Genomic DNA, 25908 nt, shown 5'->3' with positions numbered 1-25908 from the left:
TGTAATAGGAAATATATAAGAAATGAAAGGGTATACTTCAAAGTACAAGGTAGGAGGGTCTCTAAAGCTTAGATCTGGGCTTTATCAATCAATCAATCATTCTGACCAAAGATTTTTACCAATTTAACATGTTGAAGATTCCAACCTTATTCAATTTGTACCCTAACACACACCTAAGTCCCAAGTAACTAAACTGAATTTTGTGATATTTAAATAATTTCTTATAAATTGAAATGGAAAATTAGAGAAGAAAAAGTAAAAATTTTAATTAATATCTTAAATTTAACCGAATTTGATCAAGATGTCTGAAAAACAGTTTGTTGCTCAAATATTACAAAACAACAAAAAAAGTATTCTCTCGCAATAAAAATAGGTATCAGCTGTCCTAAAATACCAGAATTAAAGTTAAATTGAGTTAAATGGATTAAAGTTAAATGGAGAAGGAAATGGCAACCCACTCCAGTACTCTTGCATGGAAAATCCCACAGACAGAGAAGCCTGGTAGATTACAGTCCATGGGATCGCAAAGAGTCGGACACGACTCAGCGACTTCACTTTCAAAGTTAAATTGATACGATATGGAAGAAGTTGTATTAAATGTCATAAAAGGGCATGGAGAAATGGATAAATTAAAAAATGCCTTCCATCGAGAGGAGAAAATTTCAGCACTCTAAGAATGTCTTGATATTTCTAAAAGAGAAACCTGACATCAATGACGGAGAGGCTATGTTAGAAAAAATAACCGTTTTTGAGACTCATTTTGGCACAGAGCAACACTGTACACAATACCATAACCCAATGAAACACATATCAAACATGAAATGCATATAATTTCAAAATATTTGATATTAACTATTAACCTGTACAATATTTGATATAGCAATTTCTGAGTACTCTCGGGAAAACCAGAAGAGTTTATTATTAGTTTTAGATCATGATTAAATTCCAAGTATTCAGTTATGTAGTCATTGTGTGGAAAACTGACACTCCTTTTATAGTTAAAGGATTTGAGCAATTTGTTCTTTGTTTTCTTGGCCACACCATGTGGCATGTAGAATTTTAGTTCCCCGACCAGAGACTGAACCTGTGCCCTTTGCAATAGAAGTGCAGAGTCCTAACCAATGGACCCCCAGGACATTCCGTGAGCAAACTGTTTAAAAGAAACAAATACGCTGCAAGTCACTACTAACAATGAACAGAATTTTCTGGAATATGAATATCAACATTACAAAATTTTTAAAGTATAATTATCCATAAAATATTTGAAGGAGTTGTAAACATTGAAAAGAAAATTTGGTTTAAAACAGACTACTAAAAAAATAAATAAATAAAAAAAATAGACTACTTTCAACATATTCAGGTTTGGTCAGATACGTTAAATCAAAGACCAGAACAACACAGAATATTTACCTGAGGCTGATTTCTTAAAACTATCAAAACTATGTTAAAACTTTCAACTACCTTAAAACTAACTTTTCTTCCTGGAACATGACTTCACTAGACCAGTAAATATGTTCACTGGTAGTACTTCTCAAGCAAGTTCTAATAATAACTGCTCTGTGAAAGAAGTGATCTATGTTCCATTAAGTTTGAAAAATGCTAAGTTAAAGTTAAATAAGTTACGTTCAACTATAAGGCATCCTAATTTTTCTTATACATGTAGGATTATCAGTTTCTTACAGGAATCAGATCATCTGACTATCTGACCATACTTTGCAAGTCACTCAGTTCAGTTCAGTTCAGTCGCTCAGTTGTGTCCGACTCTTTGTGACCCCATGATTGCAAGTCACTACCCACAATGAACAGAATTTTCATTCTGTTCTGGCATTCACTCATCAGCTCCCCAAAATACTGTACTGCCACGCATATACTGGGACAATCTGTTATGGAGTATAATAAAAGTTAAAATTTTTAATTATTTCTCTCATTTTCATTTATGTTCCCTGCATGTGTGCTAAGTCACTTCAGTTGTGTACAACTCTTTGTGACCCCATGAACTGGGGCCTGCCAGGCTCCTGTGTCTGTGGGATTCTCTAGGCAAGAATACTGGCATAGGTTGCCATGCCCTCCTCCAGGGGATCTTCCAGACCCAGGGACTGAACCCACGTCTCTTATGTCTCTTGCAATGCAGATGGGTTCTTTACCACTACCGCCACCAGGGAAGCCCATTTTTGTTGCCTAAGTGAACCGAGAACTTCCAGATGTACAAGCTGGATTTAGAAAAGGCAGAGGAACTAGAGATCAAATTGCCAACATCTGTTGGCTCATAGAAAAATCTACAGAACTCCAGAAAAACATCTACTTCTGCTTCACTGATTACACTAAAGCCTTTGACATTGCAGATCACAACAAACTATGGAAAATTCTTCAAGAGATGGGAATACCAGACTACCTTTCCTGCCTCATAAGAAATCTGTAAACAGGTCAAGAAGCAACAGTTAGAACAGGACATGGAACAATGGATTGGTTCAAAATTGGGAAAGGAGTATGTCAAGGCTGTATATTGTCACCCAGCTTCTTTAACTTTTCAGAGTACATCATGCGAAATGCTGGGCTGGATGAAGCACAAGCTGAAATCAAGATTGCCAGGAGAAATATCAATAACCTCAGATATGCAGAAGACACCACCCTTATGGCAGAAAGTGAAGAACTAAAGAGCCTCTTGATGAAAGTGAAAGAGGAGAGTGAAAAAGCTGGCTTAAAGCTCAACATTCAGAAAATGAAGATCATGGCATCCGGTCCCATCACTTCATGGCAAATAGATGGGGAACAATGGAAACAGTGGCAGACTTTATTTTTTGGGGCTCCAAAATCACTGCAGATGGTGATTGCAGCCTTGAAATTAAAAGATGCTTACTCCTTGAAAGAAAAGTTATGACCAACCTAGACAGCATATTAAAAAGGAGGGACATTACTTTGTCAACAAAGGTCCATCTAGTTAAGGCTATGGTTTTTCCAGTAGTCATGTATGGATATGAGAGTTGGACTATAAAGAAAGCTGAGCGCCAAAGAATTGATGCTTTTGAACTGTGGTATTGGAGAAGACTCTTGAGAGTCCCTTGGACTGCAAGGAGATCCAACCAGTTCATCCTAAAGGAGACCAGTCGTGGATGTTCATTGGAAGGACTGATGCTGAAGCTGAAACTCCAATACCTGGCCACTTGACGCGAAGAGCTAACTTATTGGAAAAGACCTTGATGCTGGGAAAGATTGAAGGCAGGAGAAGGGGACGACAGAGGATGAGATGGTTGGACGGCATCACCAACTCAATGTACATGAGTTTGGGTAGGCTCTGGGAGTTGGTGATGGACAGGGAGGCTTGGCATGCTGCAGTTCATGGGGTCACAAAGAGTTGGACACAACTGAGTGACTGAAGTGAACTGACAAAGGTGAAAGAGAAAGTGAAAAAGTTGGCTTAAAACTCAACATTCAAAAAACTAAGATCATGACATCCAGTCCCATTATTTCACGGCAAATAGATGGAGAGACAATGAAAACAGTAACAGACTTTATTTTCATAGCCTCCAAAAATCACTGCAGATGGTAACTGCAGCCATGAAATTACAAGATGCTTGATCCTTGGAAGAAAAGCTATGACCAACCTAGACAGCATATTAAAAAGCAGAGACATGACTTTGCTTACAAAGTCAAAGCTATAGTTTTTTCTGTAGTCATGTATGGATGTGAGAGCTGAACAATAAAAAAAGGGTGAGCACCAAAGAATTAATGCCTCTGAACTTTGAAAAAGACTCTTGAGAGTCCCTTCGACAGCAAGGAGATCAAACCAGTCAATCCTAAAGGAAATCAGTCCTGAATATTTACTGGAAGGGCTGATGCTGAAACTGAAGCTCCAATACTTTGGCCACCTGATGAGAAGAGCTGAATAATTGGAAAGGACCCTGATGCTGGGAAAGAATGAAGGCAGGAGGAGAAGGGGACGACAGAGGATGTGATAGTTGGATAGCATCACTGACTCAATGGACATGAGTTTGAGCAAACTCCAGGAGATGAAGGACAGAGAAGCCTGGCATGCTGTAGTTTACAGGGTTGCAAAGAGTTGGACACAACTGAGCAACTGAACAACAACAAGCAAAAATAAATCAAAGAATTATTGAAATCATAGAGTTGGTAAGTTCTCAGTTTTGGCTTTAGCATAAAACACTCATACTAATTACTGAACCCTGAAAAGGTGTGCAGCAAAATTTACCTTCAGGACATACAAAACTTCAGGGCAGCTTGCAGCACTATTAGTGTCTGTCCCCAGGCACTGAACATCTTCTTGACACCTGATGCCCACAGAGGCAATCCACAGAGAGCTCTTCTCTCTCATCTTCTATGCAGACCAACCAGACCCAATTTAAAATCAGCTAAGACAATTTAATAAATGGATACTTTTGAAACTGCTAAAGAGGCACAACAAATGAGCCCTCAAGAAGATGTAGTATTAAGACATTTTTAGAGATACAAGTTCATAATTCAGTAAATAGCTACTTAATGACGACTTTACATATACCTCAAATGTGTCCCTTAAAACATCAGCCTTGTTATGACTCAAATCTAGGATTCTTTCGCAAAACATTTTACATTTTCTGTCTAAAAGTATTAGGTCAAGTGATAATTTTATAAAATGATCTGATTAATTCAATTAGAAGAGTAATTTATTTTTATTATAAATAGAGTATGTATGAATTCCTTAGACGTGAAGTTACTAAAAGTAAATTTTTTGAATTATGTCTAAATGGTAGATGGAAGAGCACACAAAATAAAATATTTTATGTTACAGATGTCATCAGGACATTTAAGATTCGTATGTTTAAAGAATTCTGTTTTTTTTTTCTTTTTTTCTGAATAAGACACAAAGGTAATATATCAAGAATTTCCCCCTTAAAATAAGGTCTGGAATTGTTATTAATCAAAGAAACACTGGTAGTTTAAAACTTGCTCTGAGTGGGTATTTATATTCAATTAGCCAAATTTAAAATGACAGATAATGTTTCCAAATGTCATAATAGTTAAACCTCTTTCTCACAAGTAAAAAATACAGCCAGAATGATTTTGAACTCTGAACATTAAACTACTTTTACTTTTCTGTTTTATGACATTTTTTCTTCCCAGAGATAAAAATATTGTTCTGTTTTCAACTTTTAATTCAGTAATTCTGCAAAATATATCGAAGCTCCAGACTTCCAAAATAAAAAAAACAATCAACTTTTTTAGTAACCCCAATGGCAACCCACTCCAGTATTCTTGCCTGGAAAATCCTATGGACAGAAGAACCTGGTAGGCTGCGGTCCATGGGGTCACTAAGGGTCGGACACAACTGAGCAACATCACTTTCACTTTTCACTTTTCACTTTCATGCATTGGAGAAGGAAATGGCAACCCACTCCAGTGTTCTTGCCTGGAGAATCCCAGGGATGGGGGCGCCTGGTGGGCTGCCGTCTATGGGGTCGCAAAGAATAGGACAGGACTGAAGTGACTTAGCAGCACATATATCTTAGTCATTATTTTGTGATCATTTTAATTGTCTTGTCCATTGCCATAAGAACAGTGAATTTTGTAACTTTCACTCAATAAAGCAGAATGAACTGATGTAAATTCCCCTCTTCAGTTCAAAAACACAGAAGAGGAACTATTTAAAGCAACACAAACACATATACACTAAGCTAAATAAATCAGGGTCAGTGACTGCTGCTAAGTTGCTTCAGTCGTGTCTGATTCTGTGCGACCCCATAGACGGCAGCCCACCAGGCTCCCCCGTCCCTGGGATTCTCCAGGCAAAACACTGGAGTGTGTTGCCATTTTCTTCTCCAGTGCATGACTACTCTCAAAGTTATTGAGACCAAACTGCTGTAATTTATAGATTATATCACCATCAACAGAGACAATCGATCAAGGCTTCCTGGTAATCAGGGGTAAAGAATCTGCCTCTGATGCAGGAGGTGTGGGTTCAGTCCTTGAGTCAAGAAGATTCCCTGGAGAAGAAAATGGCAACCCATTCCAATATTCTTGCTGGAAAATCCAGTGGACATAGGAGCCTGGCAGGCTACAGTCCACGAGGTCACAAAAGAGTCAGACATGACTTAATGACTAAACAACAACAGAAATATAGATAATCAAAGATATTTAAGATAAACTGTTAGCATTCATAAGAGCATATAGCAGGATGGTGGCATGTAATATAAACATGTAAAAATCAATACTGTTCTTAAACTCCAATGGTACCTATTACATAAGAAAAATTTTAAAAGACAGCAAAAGATAATACAAGATCCCCTGAAATAAATCTTAAAAGAGATGTATTAATAGAAGACCCACAACGAAAATTACAAAACATTTGGAAGTGCAAATATGACCTAAAAAGTAGAAAATATACAATACTCATGGATGGAGAGATGACATGATAAATGTGTCAGTTCTCCCCCAAAGTAATTCATAAACTCAATACAATCTTTACAAAATCACAACAGATCCTTTTAAATTAGAGTCTGATTTCACAATGAAAATGCTCAAATAAAGGTTGAAGAACATCTAAAGCTATTCTGAAAAATAAGGATAAAAAAAAGAAGTGGAATTTGTTTATATTCAAGACTTATTCTAAAATAAGAGTAATTAAAACAGCATAGGCCTAAGACCAGGCTAGAGATACACAACATGAATACAACAACAGAAAATTCAGTCATAGTCACAACAGTAGAATTGTGAATATCATAAAGATGGCATTTCAAATTTACCAGGAAAATTTATAAAGAAGGTGATGATGAAATAGTTGGCTTTTCTTAGGTTAAAAAAAAAAAATTAGAACTCTGCCCTTACAGATATAACAACTAAAATTCAGAGATCCAAGACTTAACTGTGAAAAACAAGTTTTAACTCTACTAGAAGAAAAATATAGGAGAAAAGATCTCATAAACTTGGGTTAAAGTATAGGCATTCCTTGTTTCCCTGCATCTCACTTGCTGTGCATTGCAGATACTGTGTTTTTTTAGCAAATGGTGAAGGTTTGTGGCAACCTTGCGCTGTCAGATGATAGCTAGCATTTTTTAGCATTACTAATTTTAAAATTAAGACATTACATTATTTTTTAAGACACAGAGCTATTAAACATGTAATTATCTACAGTACAGTATAAATAACTTTTACATAAATTGGAAAACCAAAAAATTGATGACTTGCTTTATTGTAATATTTGCTTTATTGTGGTCATCTGGAACCAATCTGGCACTATCTCCAAAGTATGCATGTAGTATTTCCAAGAAAATAAAACAAACTTCTTGTAATTTTAAGTCTGTCTGGATAAGACAGATTAGACACATTTCATCTCATCAATAATTTATTACACCTAAAAGCCCTCGATAAAATACATGAAACAGACATCAGAAGACTCTTCTTGGAAAGAAGTGAAGAAGGATATCAGGATTCAACAAATAACATGGCAGTGAGTTCCCTGGGGTTTCTTTCTTTGGCCTCTATATATCCCAACCAGTTGCTGAAGAAGCTCAAAATGAGATAGCAAAAAGGGTGCAGAACCCACTCCCAAAACAAAATAACATATCCAAGATCCAAAGATACTTTTAGATACTTTCTCTAAACATAAGTACTGATGGAGAGCAGCCCTGATGAACAGAAACTTTTTGATAACACCAGAGTTAGTGCCAGGAGAGGAGAAACCCTTTCTAAAATTTCTGACCAGCACTTTCACTAAGATTCAAAAGAATACTGCATCTCTGATAGGAAAGAATGCAGAAGGGATAATCTGAATTGAGGAAATAATGTAAGAAAAAGTGTGACTGCTTCATGGAACCACTGAAAAGCAAAATGAATATTATAAAATAGCAATTTATCTTGTAAAGCATACATTTGGGGGAGAAGTTTGAAATTAATGGTAGGTATAGAATAATGAAAAATAAGTTCTGAAAAGTAGATTGATGTTTTCACTGATGACAACCTTACTAAACTGGTTAAAGTTGCTCTTCAGTTGAGCAACCAAGAGGTGTCTGTTCCCTACACAGACTATTTCTCATAACTAATAAATCTTAGAACTATACAATTCTCTCTTGTAAAAGGAAATTTTATATCAAATCTCAATAAAATCATAACTTCTGCTTGACCTGACAATCCCTAGTGAACCACAAAACAGATTACATCTCGCATTATATTTAATTTATACAAGATTCTTAACAAGCTAGGTAGTTACGGTTAATTCAATAAGCAATAAAGAGCCAATGAAAGTTTATGAGCAAGGAAATAATACGATCAGAACAGCATGACAGAGAGCTTGCAAAATGAGATCAATTTGCCTTCCCATACTAAAGTAAAACAAAATAAAATAAACAAATGACATTGAAAACATATTTTTAAAATGACAAGGGAAAATTTAAGATTATATTTAATTGTGTAAGTTATCGGGAAACTTACTTACCAAAAGAAATATACAACAGGAATCATTAAAAAGCTATTAAAATTCTAAAAGTGGAAAAGTAAGGAAAGCAGGAAATTAAAAATTAAAAAAAAGTTGAATGTGTCTGTACTCCCACATGCCCTGCAATATTCCTGTTTTGTTCTCTCTACAGCCCAATCTCAAAGGCGGTGACAGCAGTGCAGTCTGTTAATCTGTAAAAATGTAAGAATACACAGAAAGATAGGGTGGAAGTTTCAGGTCTACAAAAATTACTGTCACAGATAGTAGGGGTACAGTGGAGGAGAATGAAAAGCAAGCATAACATAGGAAGCCACTGATAAACTATTACTGTGGCCAAGCACACGGTTCCTGCCCTTACAGTTAACAAATATTGCCAAAGCATACAGAGCAGATCTAGGGAAATACGGAGATGAACAAACGAGAGACAAAGCGATGGTAATCAATCTTCTGAAAATATAATACATAAATAGAGATAGATTTTGACAAGTTTTGCTTTCTGCATGTATGAAATGAAGACACTACTCAATAAGGTTACTGTAATGACTTAGTGAGAATGTTTATATGCACTTACTATAGTGATTGGTCCATAATTTGCATTCAAATGTTATTATCTCTTTCCATAAATATTCTTTCATTAGCATCAGTAAGGCAACTGAATATGGCGAAATAACAATCAAAACTTTATTTGGGAGTGGTTCAAATTTCTAAGACCAGATCCAAAAGCAGGGACTTGGTGGACTAGGTATTATTTTATGAATATAAATGAATAATGCTATAGGATTCAGGCAAGAGGAAATAAGGTACTTACAGAGTTCAAACTGAGTGTTTTAGAATGAGTAAGATTCGGACAAACGTCAATGGGTAAAGGAGATATGAAAAAGAGAAAATGCAAGATGAAACTTACTAACCAGAAAATTCATTTGAGAAAATGTTGAGTAAGGTGATTTTAGAAAAAGCAAAAATGGTCTGGCTGAAGTCTATATTAGAAAATCATTAAAGAGGCTAAACATTAGGCTGGATGTAGATTATGAAGAGAATCCAATGTAATATACAAGGAGCTTTCTCCTAAAGTAGTGGTTCTTAAAACGTTTTGCCTTTGGGACTCCTTTGCACTTTTAAAAATTACTGAGGCTCCAAAAAGCTTTTTTTTTTTCTGGGTTAAATCTATCAATATTTCTTATATTATAAACTGAAACTAAGAGATCTTTCAGTTCAGTTCAGTTCACACAAAAATACAAAGCACTCATTCTATTAACTGTCATTGATGGTGAAAATCACATGTTATGTAGCCTCTGGAAAACTCAACTGTATTCTTGTGAGATAATGGGAGTAAAAGAAAATAACATCATAACATTGTTACAAAAACGCACTTTAACCTCTTTGATCCCTTGAGGAGTCTCAGCAAATTCTGGGTGTCTCCATATCCATTTGAGAGTGGCCTTTCTATAGCAATGAGAATGACCAAATCAATGTAGGGAACTGTTTTTGTTTTTTTTAACCAGTCTGTTAATGGTATGCAGAAAGACTAGGGCAGAAAGATACAGAGGAAAAGCCCTAGATTTGGCAGAGCAGTGCGTGAGATATGATTACCACAGCCAAACTTAACATTTATAGAAAATTTCCTAAGTCTAGAATTGCAAGTAGCAAAAGAGGAACAAACTGACAATTTCTTCCCTTAATTTCATTGTACCACTTTTTCCCTTGCATGGACATACCATATCCTCATTTTACTGATTTTCTTTCAAATACTACCAAGTTCCTTTGATATCCTGGTGGTTTAAATCACCAAGACCATCACCAACAACAATAAACTGTATTAGGCAAAAGTGACATATTTTAGCAGAAACTTACCATAGACTTTGAAATTTGAAAACTTGGAATCCAGTTCTTTCTACATGATTTACTAGAAATGGTACCCCAGGCAAGAGCTGTGACCTCAGTAAGCCTCATTCTCCTCAAGAGAACTGCAGTGTTACATTTGCATTGAGTGATAGGTTATGAAACAACTATAATGAAGAAAAATAGCTATGCTAAATAAAACGATGTCTAAAGTAAAATAAAAATTATGCATACTTTATAGATGATAACATTAATACATTCTTATGGTAGAAAACATGGGGAAAAACAATCTTCCATAATCCTACCACCATATATAACTACTATTAATGTCATTATTCCTCCTGATAGTGTTTTGGTTGTTACATAGAATAGATAATTATATTAACATAAAGAGTTGTTTCTGTATTTTTTTCTAAACTTTAATTTCTAAGGTTATTACAAATTCCCAGAAAACATAACTTTAAGGAATATTTTACTTCATCAAGCATACTGATCAACTAGTCTTCTATTCATAGATTTTAACTTCTTTTTAATCTTTGCTATATATTTTTAAAAATACTACAGAACACTGTTGTTTAGTCACTAAGTCATGTCTGACTCTTTTGCAGCCCCATGGACTGCAGCCTGCCAGGCTCTTCTGCACATGGGCTATCCTAGGCAAGAATACTGGAGAGAGTTGCCATTTCTTCTCCAGGAGATTTTTCTGACCCAGGGACCAAAGCTGCATCTCCTGCATTGGCAGGTGGATTGGTTACCACTGAGTCACCCGGGAAGCCCCTATATGAACATGCCTGTATATAAATACTAAGATTTGATTTTTTCAAGAGTGTTTATGAAAAAAGAAGAGCGTCGACAAAAAGTAAAAATAATAACTGGCAAAACTGACCAAAATGTTTATTACAATGCACTCTATCCTTATCAAGTCCAAAATACATTCAACTGGAACTTGATTTTCTATCTTTGCTATGTGGTTCACTGTACCCAGTATTCCCACTGTTGGCTTGCATTGTTGCATCCCAAAATGTACCTCTACCCAGAAGTTAACCTTATTTAGAAAGAGTATCTTTGTGGACATACTGAAGGTAAGGCCCTTCAGATAAGATCATATGTATTAGGGTAGGTCCTAAAGAGTGTTCTTAGAAGAGCAGGAGGAGAGATATGCAGGAGAAGTATCCATATGAGAAGGAGGCAGAGACTGGAGGGATGTGTGTACAGGCCACAGAATGCCAAGGACTGCCAGCAGCCACCAAAAACTAGGAGAGAGACGTGAAAAGGATACTGTATCAGAGCCTCCAGAAGGAACTAAATCCCACCGTCACCCTGATTTCAGACTTCTGACCTCCAGAACTGTGAGAGAATTAAGTTTCTGATATTTTAAGCCACAAAGCTTGTGATAATTTGTTATGGCAGCCTTAGGACCTGAAGATAATCTCCAATCACATTTTAAATCAATGCCTATTCACTGTTCCAAAAGCCTCATCACCTATTTTCCACTAAATTCCCCTAAATTCTCCCATTAATATTTGGTTATATATTATTTTTTTAAAGCACTATGAACATCACCTTACTTACATGTTGCATCCATTAATGATAATCCAGTTGCAGTTCTAATGTAGTTTTTGTTTACTCAGTCATAGTATAAGCTCCTCGCAGGCAGAGATTGTATTAGATGCCTTAGTTGTCGTACATTTCACTTAAACAGTGCTATATACGGTGTATGATTTAATGGTATCCTATTTGCTAAAAACAGGATGACTAAAAACTTTTTAATGTACATTAAATCATCTTCATGGAATAGTTTAGAATGCTTATGGGATCATTTAAAGGTCTATATATTTTCCTGCTCTTAAAACTGAAGCCTGGTCTTATCTACATCCTTACTGCCTATTGTTTTAAAAGATCAATATCTATTGTCAATGACTTAAATATCTACACTAGCAATCTAACAATATTCAAGACACAGCAAGAATTATAAGTTAGAAGGGATATAACAGAATAAAGCACCAGTAAAAACCTCTTCTGTAGATGCTAAGATGTGGTTACAAACAAAAGAAGTTCACCATGTAATATTCACATTACATTTTATAGTTACTAAAGGAACAGTTGTTTAACAATTTTCACAATTACCTGGAAAAAAAAGAATAGTATTAAACAACAACAACAAAAATCTAAGTATACAACATACCTGAGTTCGTAAAATTTCATTTTTTGACAACTGCATGTCACCAGTCAATTCTTTCACAACGATGCCCAGTGGCTCCAGACGTTTGCTGAAGTAATTTGTCATTTCGGCTGCCAAGGCTTTCATTGGAGCAACATATACAATCTGCGCCCAAGAAACACTAGCTTGATGAATGAGTAAAACTACAATGTCATTTGTTTCAAAGAAGTCAACTGAAGTCATATTTAATGTGACATATGATTCTAGCCACTTATGGTGAAAAATCTTAATATTGATGGATGAAAAATACTTATCTTTGTTGTATAAGTGTACAGCTGTTTAAAGAACTATGGAATATTTATATAGCATCATCACTTTGAAAATTCATGCTCTAAAGCTAAGTGCATTTTGATAGCTTTCACAGGGTTAGTGGGACTTTCATAACACAAAGAGGTATTGCCTAAAAGTAATGAAGGAAACCATGCAGCATTGTTTATATGACTTCATTTATAATATCCTTAAAAACTACCAGATATCAGACAACATATACAACTGCAAAATGGTTTTAGATTTCACAATTTAAAAAGCTGTTGTTCAATTTAATTCCTACCTTAAATTCATTCTTTTTGATAACACCTTGCTGAAAATGTTGGCGAATTTCATGTAAAACTGTAAGCATCGCAATGTTGGTTTTTCCAGCTCCAGTAGGGGCACAAATCAGCATGTTCTCATTGGTGTTGTAGGCAGTCTCAAACACAATTGACTGGATTCTATTGAGTCTCCTCATTCCTTTAAAAGCCAGCTGTCCAATCTAAAAAGAAAAAAAAAAATTTATCCACGATAAAATGAAAACGTGAAGGTCCTACACAAAACATTAAATGCCATCTTTTTTTTAATTAAAAAGAAAAACTAATTTATTTAGTTTCTCATATCCTATATTTAAGCTGTGTACAGTTGACAACAACTCACAACTACTGCATAATTCTAATGCACCTGGGAATTGAAACTCACTAAATTTGAAAAATATGATGGGACTACACCTGTATCCAGCACAAGCTGGAATCGAGATTGCCGGGAAAAATATCAATAACCTCAGATATGCAGATGACACCACCCTTATGGCAGAAAGTGAAGAGGAACTAAAAAGCCTCTTGATGAAAATGAAAGAGGAGAGTGAAAAAGTTGGCTTAAAGTTCAACACTCAGAAAATGAAGATCATGGCATCCAGTCCCATCACTTCATGGGAAATAGATGGAGAAACAGTGGAAACAGTGGCAGACTTTATTTTGGGGGGTTCCAAAATCACTGCAGATGGTGACTGCAGCCATGAAATTAAAAGACACTCCTTGGAAGAAAAGTTATGACCAACCTAGATAGCATATTAAAAAGCAGAGACTTTTTTTGCCAACAAAGGTCCATCTACTCAAGGCTATGGTTTTTCCAATAGTCATGTATGGATGTGAGAGTGGGACTGTGAAGAAAGCTCAGCACGGAAGAATTGATGCTTTTGAACTGTGGTGTTGGAGAAGACTCTTGAGAGTCCCTTGGACTGCAAAGAGATCCAACCAGTCCATCTTAAGTGAAATCAGTCCTGAATATTCATTGGAAGGACTGATGTTGAAGCTGAAATTCCACTACTTTGACCACTTGATGCAAAGAGCTGACTCACTGGAAAAGATCCTGATGCTGGGAAAGATTGAAGGTGGGAAGAGAAGGGGACTACAGAGGATGAGATGGTTGGATGGCATCACTAACTCAATGGGCATGAGTCTGAGTAAACTGTGGGAATTGGTGATGGACAGGGAGGCCTGGCATGCTGCAGTCCATGGGGTCGCAAAGAGGTGGACATGACTGAGTGACTGAACTGAACTGATCATCACTGTCATACGTCATCTTTGTCTCTTATATGAAGCTCCAAAAATACTATGGCAAATGAATGCTGCAATTTCCAGTCTTTATAGACTCATGACAAGAAATATAGAGTCTACTATTCCTAGATTAGAAATATGATCATGTCACATTCCAGCTTGAATATTTTCTCAAACTTCTCACTGTCAATTTTAACTATACAGAATATATAGATCCTTTAAGACACAGAAGGTACAGCAAACAGTACCCTTCAAAATGTGAACCCTTGTTTATAATCTTCTACTACCACTATCTATACATACTATTCTCTGGACAGTCTTTGTGCCTTTGCACTACTTATAATGCCTTTCCCAACCTGGAGAAATTCTTCATTATCACTTTAAGTTCAAATGTAATCTCTGGTTCCCTCCAATTCCATACATAATTATTCATGCATTTATACTTTTCCATAATTCAAAAGATTTAAGGAAACTCCCATTTCTCTCAGCAGCTAGACATTCCATATAACGTTCTTTATATACTGTCATTATGATCCTTACCCACAAACACTGAAATAATTTGTTTATATGTACATCTGGCCCACTGGATCAAAACTAAGAATTCTTTTTTATTACTCTTTGCATTACCATAGTACTTAATGAGTTGCCAGGAACACAGTAGGCCTAAAAATAAATTTTTATTGATTGATACGTCAGTGGAGTAAATGAGGGAAAACAGTACAAGTCTTAAAAAGATACAGACTTCATACACAATATCTTCCAAAGGAACAGTAAACAGGATTTAAGCAAAATATGTAGTAGTTCTAGAAAAAAAAACAAACAACAACCTATATTCAACCTTGACTAAGAAACATTTCCTTTGTTCCTAAAGGTTACAGCTCAATCAAGAAGTAAACTAAGGCATCAGAAGAAAATACTGACAAACAAACCTATTATACGTGGAGGTTTACAGCATTCTGTTCAACAATCATGTATTGATCACTTACACAAATATTATTATGCTAAAGACTTGTGGTCCACTGGAGAAGGGAATGGCAAGCCACTTCAGTATTCTTGCCTTGAGAACCCCATGAACAGTATGAAAAGGCAAAATGATAGGATACTGAAAGGGGAGCTTCCCAGGTCATTAGGTGCCCAATATGCTACTGGAGATCAGTGGAGAAATAACTCCAGAAAAATGAAGGGATGGAGCCAAAGCAAAAACAATACCCAGCTGTGGATGTGACTGGTGATAGAAGCAAGATCCAATGCTGTAAAGAGCAATATTGCATAGGAACCTGGAATGTCAGGTCCATGAATCAAGGCAAATTGGAAGTGGTCGAACAAGAGATGGCAAGGGTGAACGTCGACATTCTAGGAATCAGTGAACTAAAATGGACTGGAATGGGTGAATTTAACTCAGATGACCATTATATCTACTACTGCGGGCAGGAATCCCTCAGAAGAAATGGAGCAGCCATCATGGTCAAAAAAAGAGTCCGAAATGCAGTACTTGGATGCAATCTCAAAAATGACAGAATGATTTCTGTTCGTCTCCAAGGCAAACCATTCAATATCACAGTTATCCAAGTCTATGCCCCAACCAGTAACACTGAAGAAACTGAAGCTGAACGATTTTATGAAGACCTACAAGACCTTTTAGAACTAACACCCAAAAAAGATGTCCTTTTCATTATAGGGGACTGGAATGCAAAAGTAGGAAGTCCAGAAACACCTGGAGTAACAGGCAAATTTGGCCTTGGAATGCAGAATGAAGCAGGGCAAAGGCTAATAGAGTTTTGCCAAGAAAATGCACTGGTCATAGCAAACACCCTCTTCCAACAACACAAGAGAAGACTCTACACATGGGCATCACCAGATGGTCAACACCGAAATCAGATTGATTATATTCTTAGCAGCCAAGATGGAGAAGCTCTATACAGTCAACAAAAACAAGACCAGGAGCTGACTGTGGTTCAGATCATGAACTCCTTATTACCAAATTCAGACTCAAATTGAAGAAAGTAGAGAAAACTGCTAGACCATTCAGGTATGACCTCAATCAAATCCCTTATGATTATACAGTGGAAGTGAGAAATAGATTTAAGGGCCTAGATCTGATAGATAGAGTGCCTGATGAACTATGGAATGAAGTTCGTGACATTGTACAGGAGACAGGGATCAAGATCATCCCCATGGAAAAGAAATGCAAAAAAGCAAAATGGCTGTCTGGGGAGGCCTTACAAATAGCTGTGAAAAGAAGAGAGGCGAAAAGTAAAGGAGAGAAGGAAAGATATAAGCATCTGAATGCAGAGTTCCAAAGAATAGCAAGAAGAGATAAGAAAGCCTTCTTCAGTGATCAATGCAAAGAAATAGAAGAAAACAACAGAATGGGAAAGACTAGAGATCTCTTCAAGAAAATTAGAGATACCAAGGGAACATTTCATGCAAAGATGGGCTCGATAAAGGACAGAAATGGTAGGGACCTAACAGAAGAAGATACTAAGAAGAGGTGGAAAGAATACACGGAAGAACTGTACAAAAAAGATCTTCACGACCCAGATAATCATGATGATGTGATCACTAATCTAGAGGTAGACATCTTAGAATGTGAAGTCAAGTGGGCCTTAGCAAGCATCACTACGAACAAAGCTAGTGGAGGTGATGGAATTCCAGTTGAGCTGTTTCAAATCCTGAAAGATGATGCTGTGAAAGTGCTGCACTCAATATGCCAGCAAATTTGGAAAACTCAGCAGTGGCCACAGGACTGGAAAAGGTCAGTTTTAAAGAATGCTCAAACTACGGCACAATTGTACTCATCTCACATGCTAGTAAAGTAATGCTCAAAATTCTCCAAGCCAGGCTTTAGCAATACGTGAACCGTGAACTCCCTCATGTTCAAGCCGGTTTTAGAAAAGGCAGAGGAACCAGAAATCAAATTGCCAACATCTTCTGGATCATCGAAAAAGCAAGAGAGTTCCAGAAAAACATCTATTTCTGCTTTATTGACTATACCAAAGCCTTTGACTGTGTGGATCACAATAAACTGTGGAAAATTCTGAAAGAGATGGGAATATCAGACCACCTGACCTGCCTCTTGAGAAACCTATATGCAGGTCAGGAAGCAACAGTTAGAACTGGACATGGAACAACAGACTGGTTCCAAATAGGAAAAGGAGTCCGTCAAGGCTGTATATTGTCACCCTGCTTATTTAACTTCTATGCAGAGTACATCATGAAAAACGCTGGGCTGGAAGAAACCCAAGCTGGAATCAAGATTGCCGGGAGAAATATCAATAACCTCAGATATGCAGATGACACCACCCTTATGGAAGAAAGTGAAGAGGAACTAAAAACCCTCTTTATGAAAGTGACAGAGGAGAGTGAAAAAGTTGGCTTAAAGCTCCATTCAGAAAACAAAGATCATGGCATTCGGTCCCATCACTTCATGGGAAATAGATGGGGAAACAGTGGAAACAGTGTCAGACTTTATTTTGGGGGCTCCAGAATCACTGCAGATGGTGACTGCAGCCATGAAATTAAAAGACGCTTACTCCTTGGAAGAAAAGTTATGACCAATCTAGATAGTATATTCAAAGGCAGAGACATTACTTTGCCGACTAAGGTCCATCTAGTCAAGGCTATGGTTTTTCCAGTCATCATGTATGGATGTGAGAGTTGGACTGTGAAGAAGGCTGAGTGCCAAAGAATTGATGCTTTTGAACTGTGGTGTTGGAGAAGACTCTTGAGAGTCCCTTGGACTGCAAGGAGATCCCACCAGTCCATTCTGAAGGAGATCAACCCTGGGATTTCTTTGGAAGGAATGTTGCTAACGCTGAGGCTCCAGTACTTTGGCCATCTCATGCGGAGATTTGACTCATTGGAAAAGACTTTGATGCTGGGAGGGATTGGGGGCAGGCTGAGAAGGGGGCGACCGAAGATGAGATGGCTGAATGGCATCACTGACTCGATGGATGTGAGTCTGAGTGAACTCCGGGAGATGGTGATGGACACGGCGGCCTGGTGTGCTGCGATTCATGGGGTCACAAAGAGTCGGACACGACTGAGCGACTGAACTGAGCTGACCTGAAGGACTTATATAAATATAAATAGTCTTTCTCTTAAGAAAAGTGAGAGAGTGTCTAAAATGATCCTTACAACAGATTAGTTTGTGGTTTAAAGGGGGAAAAGGTGATAGAATTATATTACGTCAGTTTAGCTGTCTATATTAAAGATACAAACTATGTGCTGAGGCACCTGAGGGAGAGTTTCAGTAAGCAGAGTGCTATTTCAGGCAGAAGGAAGAGTATTAGAAAGACACCTAGAACTTGTTAAAGTTAGTAGTTGTATGACAGAGATGGGAGGAAGGGGCAGCAGAGATGATGTAGATGGAACAGGAGTTCATGACCCGACTAAAATTGAACTACGGTAGAGACTCTTTATTTCTAGATTTTCCTGAAAGATTGCAGGGAAGCAGAGGAAACTGAGGTCTAAAGAGAAGTTAAACAACTCACTCAAGTTCACAGCACTAATAAACTGGAAGAGATGAGACTGATTTTCCCTTAGCTTCAATACAAATTAGCACCAAATACGTATGCTGTCTAAAATACCAGCATACAATGATTTTTGCCAGTTAATAACTCTATATTCAAAACCACTGCAAAAGAACCCTTAAAATATTGTTGCATATATACACTCTTTACTAGTAACATACCATGCTCTTGAGAAAAAGCAAGTTACCCCAAAAAACCCACAAAAATTTATAAATTACTTTAAGCAGCTCACGTTCTGCCCCCTTCTCCCAAGTTTGTTTTTGTTTTTTATTTAAAATTTAGAAAAATTCATGAAACAATTTTCATGAATAAACTTGTCAGTAAAAGAATAAAAGGAATGTGCAGAGACAGCAACCATAACTTTATTTAAAAATATCACTAAAAGTTTCAATGTACTTCAAATTAATTCTGTGAGCTACTGGAACATGAGATAATTAAGTTAAAGCTCATTATGCATTAGGAATTTCTTGTATTTGAACAATATTCAAATTATATTCACAAATATCTTAGGAAAACTAAAGATTAAAGAGGAAGAAAAGTATGACTATATCAAAACTCTAATTTACTCAAATTTCAAACTATGTAATAATAATATTCATCATTTTATTTATATATCAAACATCCACTAATGTCTAATTAAATGGCACTAAAAATCATTGCTTCCAAATATTTAATATCCTTCTAACTCATGTATTGACTACTTATGCTAATGAGTATAAAAAGTTAAACTGTAATTATTTTTCTTAGTATGTTAATATTTGCTCTTAAACAGAAAACTGAGTATCTCATGGCTAATTTATCATAAAGGCTTTATGTTTAGCTCAGATAGTCATTCTAAATAAGTACCATTTTCCCTTTTAGTTTTACTATGCATTTTCAAAACATTATAATCAGTAGATGAAAATGTTACAAGTTTCATCCTAAATCCACTTGTCTATGCATATTTTGGATTCATCATACTACTAATCTCATGGAAATGACATGTCTCATATATACAAATCCATAGAAAGTATATATTTCTAATATACTTTACCAAAGACTAGCTACACAGACTGCTGTCAAATGCAGGTTTTATCTTTAAAAGATACTCTGTATAATATGATTTACCTGGAACAACAAAAATGTACACTAAACATACTGCATTAAATGTTTATAATAATCGAATGTAGGTACTACCAGTTAAAATGCATTAACTAGGTACCTAAGACGAAGCCAAGATCATGTCATCCTCCCAAGTCAGTGTATGTATCATAAGCTTAAGTTTTAAACAGTAAACATCAACTCAGCATATATTTAGGAAAAATCATATAGATACCAGAGACATATTTATATAATTTTCAAAGTTTAAGTTTCTTCCAGTTTTAGATAGCATGTGCCTTAGGCTCAAAATTTCACAACTTAGTACAGTCAGTCCAAGCTCTATATGCTGGAATCCGTTGCTCTCATGTTTCTTACAAACCATATTCCATACTATAAACTGCTTAGCCATGGAATATATTGTGCTTACTAAGATGGAAAACAGCAAGAAGCACAGCAATATTATACTACTTTTCTCAAAGATGGTAGGAAAGCAACTATACATCAATTTTTTTTAAAAAGGTGATAGCAGTAGGGAATAGGGAATAAGAATCTACTATTTGTATGTGCTTAATATACTACATTAAAACATGTTCATATTTTCTTATAGACATTCTAGAAGGATACACACAATCTAATATAATGATAGAAGAAGTAAGGATCTGGGCTGAGAGGGAACAAGGAAAATTAAAGAGATATTTTTGCTATTTAAAGATTTCTAGTTTTTACAAAGTGATTGCCTACTATGCTGGGAGGGATTGGGGGCAGGAGGAGAAGGGGATGACAGAGGATGAGATGGCTGGATGGCATCACTGACTCGATGGACATGAGTTTGAGTGAACTCCGGGAGTTGGTGATGGATAGGGAGGCCTGGTGTGCTGCAATTCATGGGGTCGCAAAGAGTCGGACACAACTGAGCGACTGCACTGAACCGATAGCTCTACTACTACACACCTCCACACCACAACCTTTAAAGACCTGGCACACTACTTCACTGACTGCTAACCCCAAACTGATGATCTGTGGCAAGATCTGTAGATGTGTATGTTACAAAGCAAAACCTAAAATGTAATTTTTAATACTCTTGAGTTATAGATAAATCCAGAAGATAATAAGTTCCTTATTATTTAAATTGGCAGGTAAATTATTCACTAGTTCATTTAATGATAATAGTACCAGTTAGCTAGCATTTCTATTGAGCACATACTGCATATGAGGCTTTGCTTTATATGCTTTAAGGGGATTATTTCTCTCAGTATCCAAAGAAAACCCATGAAATAGGTCTTTTTTTATTATCCTTATTTTAAAGATAGGGAAACTGGGCATGGAAAAATTGAAGACTGTGCCCTAGGATAAACGGCCAAGAAATAGCAAAGCAAAGACTGGAACAAGTTCAGATTTTAAAGTCCAAGTTAAAAACTTATAAAGTTTACTGATGTCATTGTTTTTTACACTTTTATTCCCTATAATGATCTTTTTAAACCACGTATGTTAATTTTATAAAAATAAAAATATATATAGATATAAAATATAAAAATATAAAGTCACAAAAACATTGACCATACTAATAAATAAAGGCAAAATACAGTAAGAATGTTTTTTAATCTGGGTGTTTAAGACTTTTGAAACTGGATTATTCTTGTAATTTTTATGTCTTCATATACATTGCTTTTAAATGATCATTGCTTTTAAATCATACACGTTGCTTTTAAATGATCAACAGAGAAATCTGCATATCATTTAGCCTAAAAATTCCACTTTCAAAAAATTTACCTAAGTTAACTAACTGAACAAGAATGCCAGATTAAGCTCAAAGATATCTGCTAAAGTATTATTTATAATTTAAGAAAAAGCTAATACAATTTGAATGTACATAAACAGGAGACAAGTGATTCATCATGCATTCTTTATGAATTACAGTAGTTACACAGGATGTTGTTGTTTAGTCACTAAGTTGTGTCTGACTCTTGCAATTCCATGTAGCCTGCCAGCTTCCTCTGCCCATGGCATTTCCCAAGCAGGATTACTGGAGTGGGTTGCCATTTCCATCTCCAGGTGATCTTCCCGACCCAGGATTGAACCTGCATCTCCTGCTTGGCAGGTGGACTGTTTACCACTGAGCCACTTGGGAAACCCTGAATAGGATGAGGAAGATATATATTCTTACAAACAAACACACCTAAAAGGGGAAAACAAAATATCCCACAGAACAGTAAACATAATTAATTAAATAGAAACTGTTATACAAAAAACTATGAAATGATATATATCAAACTGTGTCACTGGATCTGGGGTTATAAAGGAATTTTACCTTCTGTTTTATAAATTTAGATATTACATTTTAGATATTATTTTTTATAGAACAGATTTTATAATCAGATCCACAAAAATGCTTTTCTCTATACATAAAAAAAATATTTATTTTGAGGGAAAACAAAAAGGGAAGATTTAGTCTATGTTGTCTTAATGTATTAAAAATAGTAATAATTTCTTTCTTAACAGATATAAACACCTTCGACTACAAGGAGATCGAACCAGTCCATCCTAAAGGAGACGAGCCCTGGGTGTTCATTGGAAGGACTGATGTTGAAGCTTAAACTCCAGTACTTTGGCCACCTGATGCGAAGAGCTGACTCATTGGAAAAGACCCTGATGCTGGGAAAGATTGAGGGCAGGAGGAGAAGGGGACGACAGAGGATGAGATGGCTGGATGGCATCACTGACTCAATGGACATGGGTTTGGGTGGACTCCAGGAGTTGGTGATGGACAGGAAGGCCTGGTGTGCTGCAGTTCATGGGGTCACAAAGAGTTGGACACGACTGAGTGACTGAACTGAATTGAACTGATACTTAATGTTTTATGTTAATAAAAAGTTACTGATTCACTCTGTTTTAAATTATGTCATATGAAGAGTTCTGTATCTTTACCAAAACCCAAATTTCCAATTTGTACTCCTACTTGAAAACACCTTGAAAAATTAATGAATGCTATTAATTAAGAGTTAAGGGGTAAAAAGAAAAAAAGAGATAAGAAAGACAGTGTTAAAAAAAAAAAGAAAGACAATGTATGGTCATTATTAGTTACTCTTTACTGGAGAGCTATATGTTTTAATGTTTTATGATATTAAATCATTTTGAACCAGGCAATCTGGGTAGAGGAAATTAAGTCTTAGCAACAAAAGACCTCAGGAGAGTAATCTTCTATTAAATCTTTGAAGGAAATGAGATTATAAGATTTTGTGAAAATCGAGTAAGTTAGTCATTGTCTAATATGAAACTGAGCCAATTTTCACATACAAAAAAGCAGTAAGAAATCACAATGCATAATTCATAATCCTTTCATATTATTTAAAGGAATGCATTTACATCATTTAAAAGAGTAACCAAAAATACTACATATGCCCTGAAGTATCAATTTCTAAAAATTCTCTCATCCTGAAGATAGTCCATTTGACAACAACCCAAAAAACCCAATTAAATAACCAGATGGATCTTCTAAATACACTGAACTCCCTGATGACAAAATGATAAATAAGTAGCTATTACTGGCCTTGTAGAGAAAAATACAAGGAAAGAAAAACGAATAATAGCAACACTAGCACCTTTAATTGAGAACTTACGGCATAACGGGTGTTAGAAAAAAGGAGCACTATCCTCTTCTTGGAAGGGGAAGGTATCCTCCTTACTTCCAGGTTTGAGCTAAGGCTTAACTACTGAGAAAAACTGAAGAAAAAAATCTCAAGAGGAAATTTTAAAAGACAAAACTCTGTCTGCACAATAACTAATTCCACTGATAAATCATCACGATTGCACATGTGGGTTTCTACCAGCACAGTCAGCAGGTCAGATGTCCTTCCGAAACACCTTCACCAATGTGCTGTGGCAAGAGTCACATTTCCAATGCACAAAAAGACAGTAAAAGGGAACTCTCTGGCAGTCCAGTGGGTAAGATTCTGTACTCCGAGTTCAAGGGGAATGGGTTAGATTCCTGGTTGGGGAACTAAGATCGCACAGGCCACACAACAGGGCCAAACAAAACAAAACAAAAACAAAAACACGGTGGAACCTCAGTTTTGAGTCTGAGTTGGCTAGGTTTGGTTTGCTTCTCTAGAATAAACAAGGGCTGGATTCACAAACCAGTATTATAATTACATATACAAACTTTAGATGCTTAAAGCAGAAGTAAAATTAGAGGCAAAGAATAAGGCATTTTCTACTAAGCAAATACATTATTTTCATAAGGGAGATGAATTTATCCTGACATTATATATTGTAAATAGCCCTCCAGGATATCACTTTTTTTAAGTGTTAGATCTTAAAAATGTAAGACACTATTATTTAATTGGTATCACAGTCTTTTTGACCAGAATTGTGGGGCCAGCCTCCTAATAAACAGCCATACTTCTAACCATGGCAATACAACAGAAGATCCTCTGTCCAATTCGGTGGAGTCCCACAAAGAAAATGTCATTTTCAGTTTCTTGGCTGGTATTTATAGTAATAACCAATTTTAGCTCTGACCTTAACTTTTAAATTACTTTCATTAGCTTGCTTGAAATCTTTACAGCAGGTGAAGTATTTAGGCATTTAATGTGGTCAAGTTCACAAAAATGTTATATTTATTAAATTACAGACAATTTCTTCATTTAAAATTTAAAGTGTTTTTATAGTATGAATGACTTTAAACTTTTCAAAACTAATTAAATAAATCAAGGATGTCATTTTAAATATATAATCCTTAAACAAGAAAATGTAATAGTAAGAGAATCCTCATAAAATGAAGGGTTTTGAAGGATATGGCTTCTCTTGTGGCTCAGCTGGTAAAGAATGTGCCTGCAATGCAGGAGACCTGGGTTCGATCCCTGGGTTGGGAAGAGCCCCTGGAGAACGAAAAGGCTACCCACTCCAGTACTCTGGCCTGCAGAATCCCATGGACTACATGGTCCATGGGTTTGCAAAGAGTCGGACAGGACTGAGTGACTTTCACTTCACTTTGAAGGATAATGGACTATTTTCACTAACTAACCTTACAGTATTTGAATAACTTATGATGATGTCAAGTCAAGAATCCATCTAATATAGAATAAAAACAATATAGCAAAAACCCATTATATAAATGAAAGTATTAATGACTTACTTAGGATAGTTCGATATACAAATGTGCACACACGTGTGTATTCAAACATTCCACTGCTTACCAACACACTTGTCATTGACTTTCTTCTCAACCCTTGAAATCTTCATTTATTTGCTAAGGTGGGGAATAGTGATCTGGACACTTCTTAGCAGTCTTCCAAGTGATTATTGAGAACAAGCAAGACTGAGAACTTTTCCTACCTACACCGAACACAGTGATTAAGGTTTTCTTAGTCATCTAGTTTTTTCATAAGCTAACACAACTTACTCCGGGAAGATTAAAGTACATTTTACTCAGAAAAACTTTGTTTTAAACATGTATCAAATTAGAAGGGAGAAGTTAGGTAAGGGGACCCCCCCCCCCACCGTATGACAAATGCTTTACTTGAACTTCTTGTGTAGTATGTAAAGATTTAAAGGATAAGCAAAACATTTAAAGGAAGAAATTATGAAAGTTATACAATAAAGCATGACCATTTCTTCATACATTGATTTCTGCTGATATATTCAAAATTACCCAAATTACATAATTACTGGGGTTTCCCTCATGGCTCAGATGATAAAGAATTCACCTGCAATGCAGGAGACCTGGGATTGATCCATGGGTCGGAAAGATCCCTGGAGAAGGGAATGACAACCCACTCCAGTATTCTTGCCTGGAGAATTTCATGGACAGAGGAAGCTCGCAGGCTACAGTCCATGGGGTTGCAAAGAGTTGGACATGACTGAGCAACTAACACTTTCAAATTACATAATTATTATTTTCATACAACTCTATAATTTATCAAGAATGTAAGAGTTTGGACAATATAAAAAGCAAGGGAATCCTATGTTTATTTAGCCACTGCTTGATATTTGCACCATTCAATCCAA

At 36.1% G+C, this 25908-nt stretch overlaps 1 protein-coding gene across 1 annotated transcript in view; it reads right to left on the bottom strand.

Moving 5' to 3' along the window:
* The window catches only part of ASCC3 (activating signal cointegrator 1 complex subunit 3), a 339817-nt gene that overhangs the window by 227579 nt on the left and 86330 nt on the right, over window positions 1-25908 (bottom strand). The window contains exons 9-10 of the mRNA XM_040239121.1: window positions 13033-13233; window positions 12447-12587 (exon numbers count right to left, since the gene is read on the bottom strand). Coding sequence (XP_040095055.1) covers window positions 12447-12587; window positions 13033-13233 — 342 coding nt within the window. The remainder of the gene's footprint in view (window positions 1-12446; window positions 12588-13032; window positions 13234-25908) is intronic.

Source organism: Oryx dammah, unplaced genomic scaffold, assembly GCF_014754425.2.
Source record: "Oryx dammah isolate SB20612 unplaced genomic scaffold, SCBI_Odam_1.1 HiC_scaffold_4, whole genome shotgun sequence".
NCBI lineage: Eukaryota > Metazoa > Chordata > Mammalia > Artiodactyla > Bovidae > Oryx > Oryx dammah.
The sequence above is the reverse complement of the archived record's forward strand: the minus strand, read 5'-3'. Positions and strand labels throughout refer to the sequence as shown.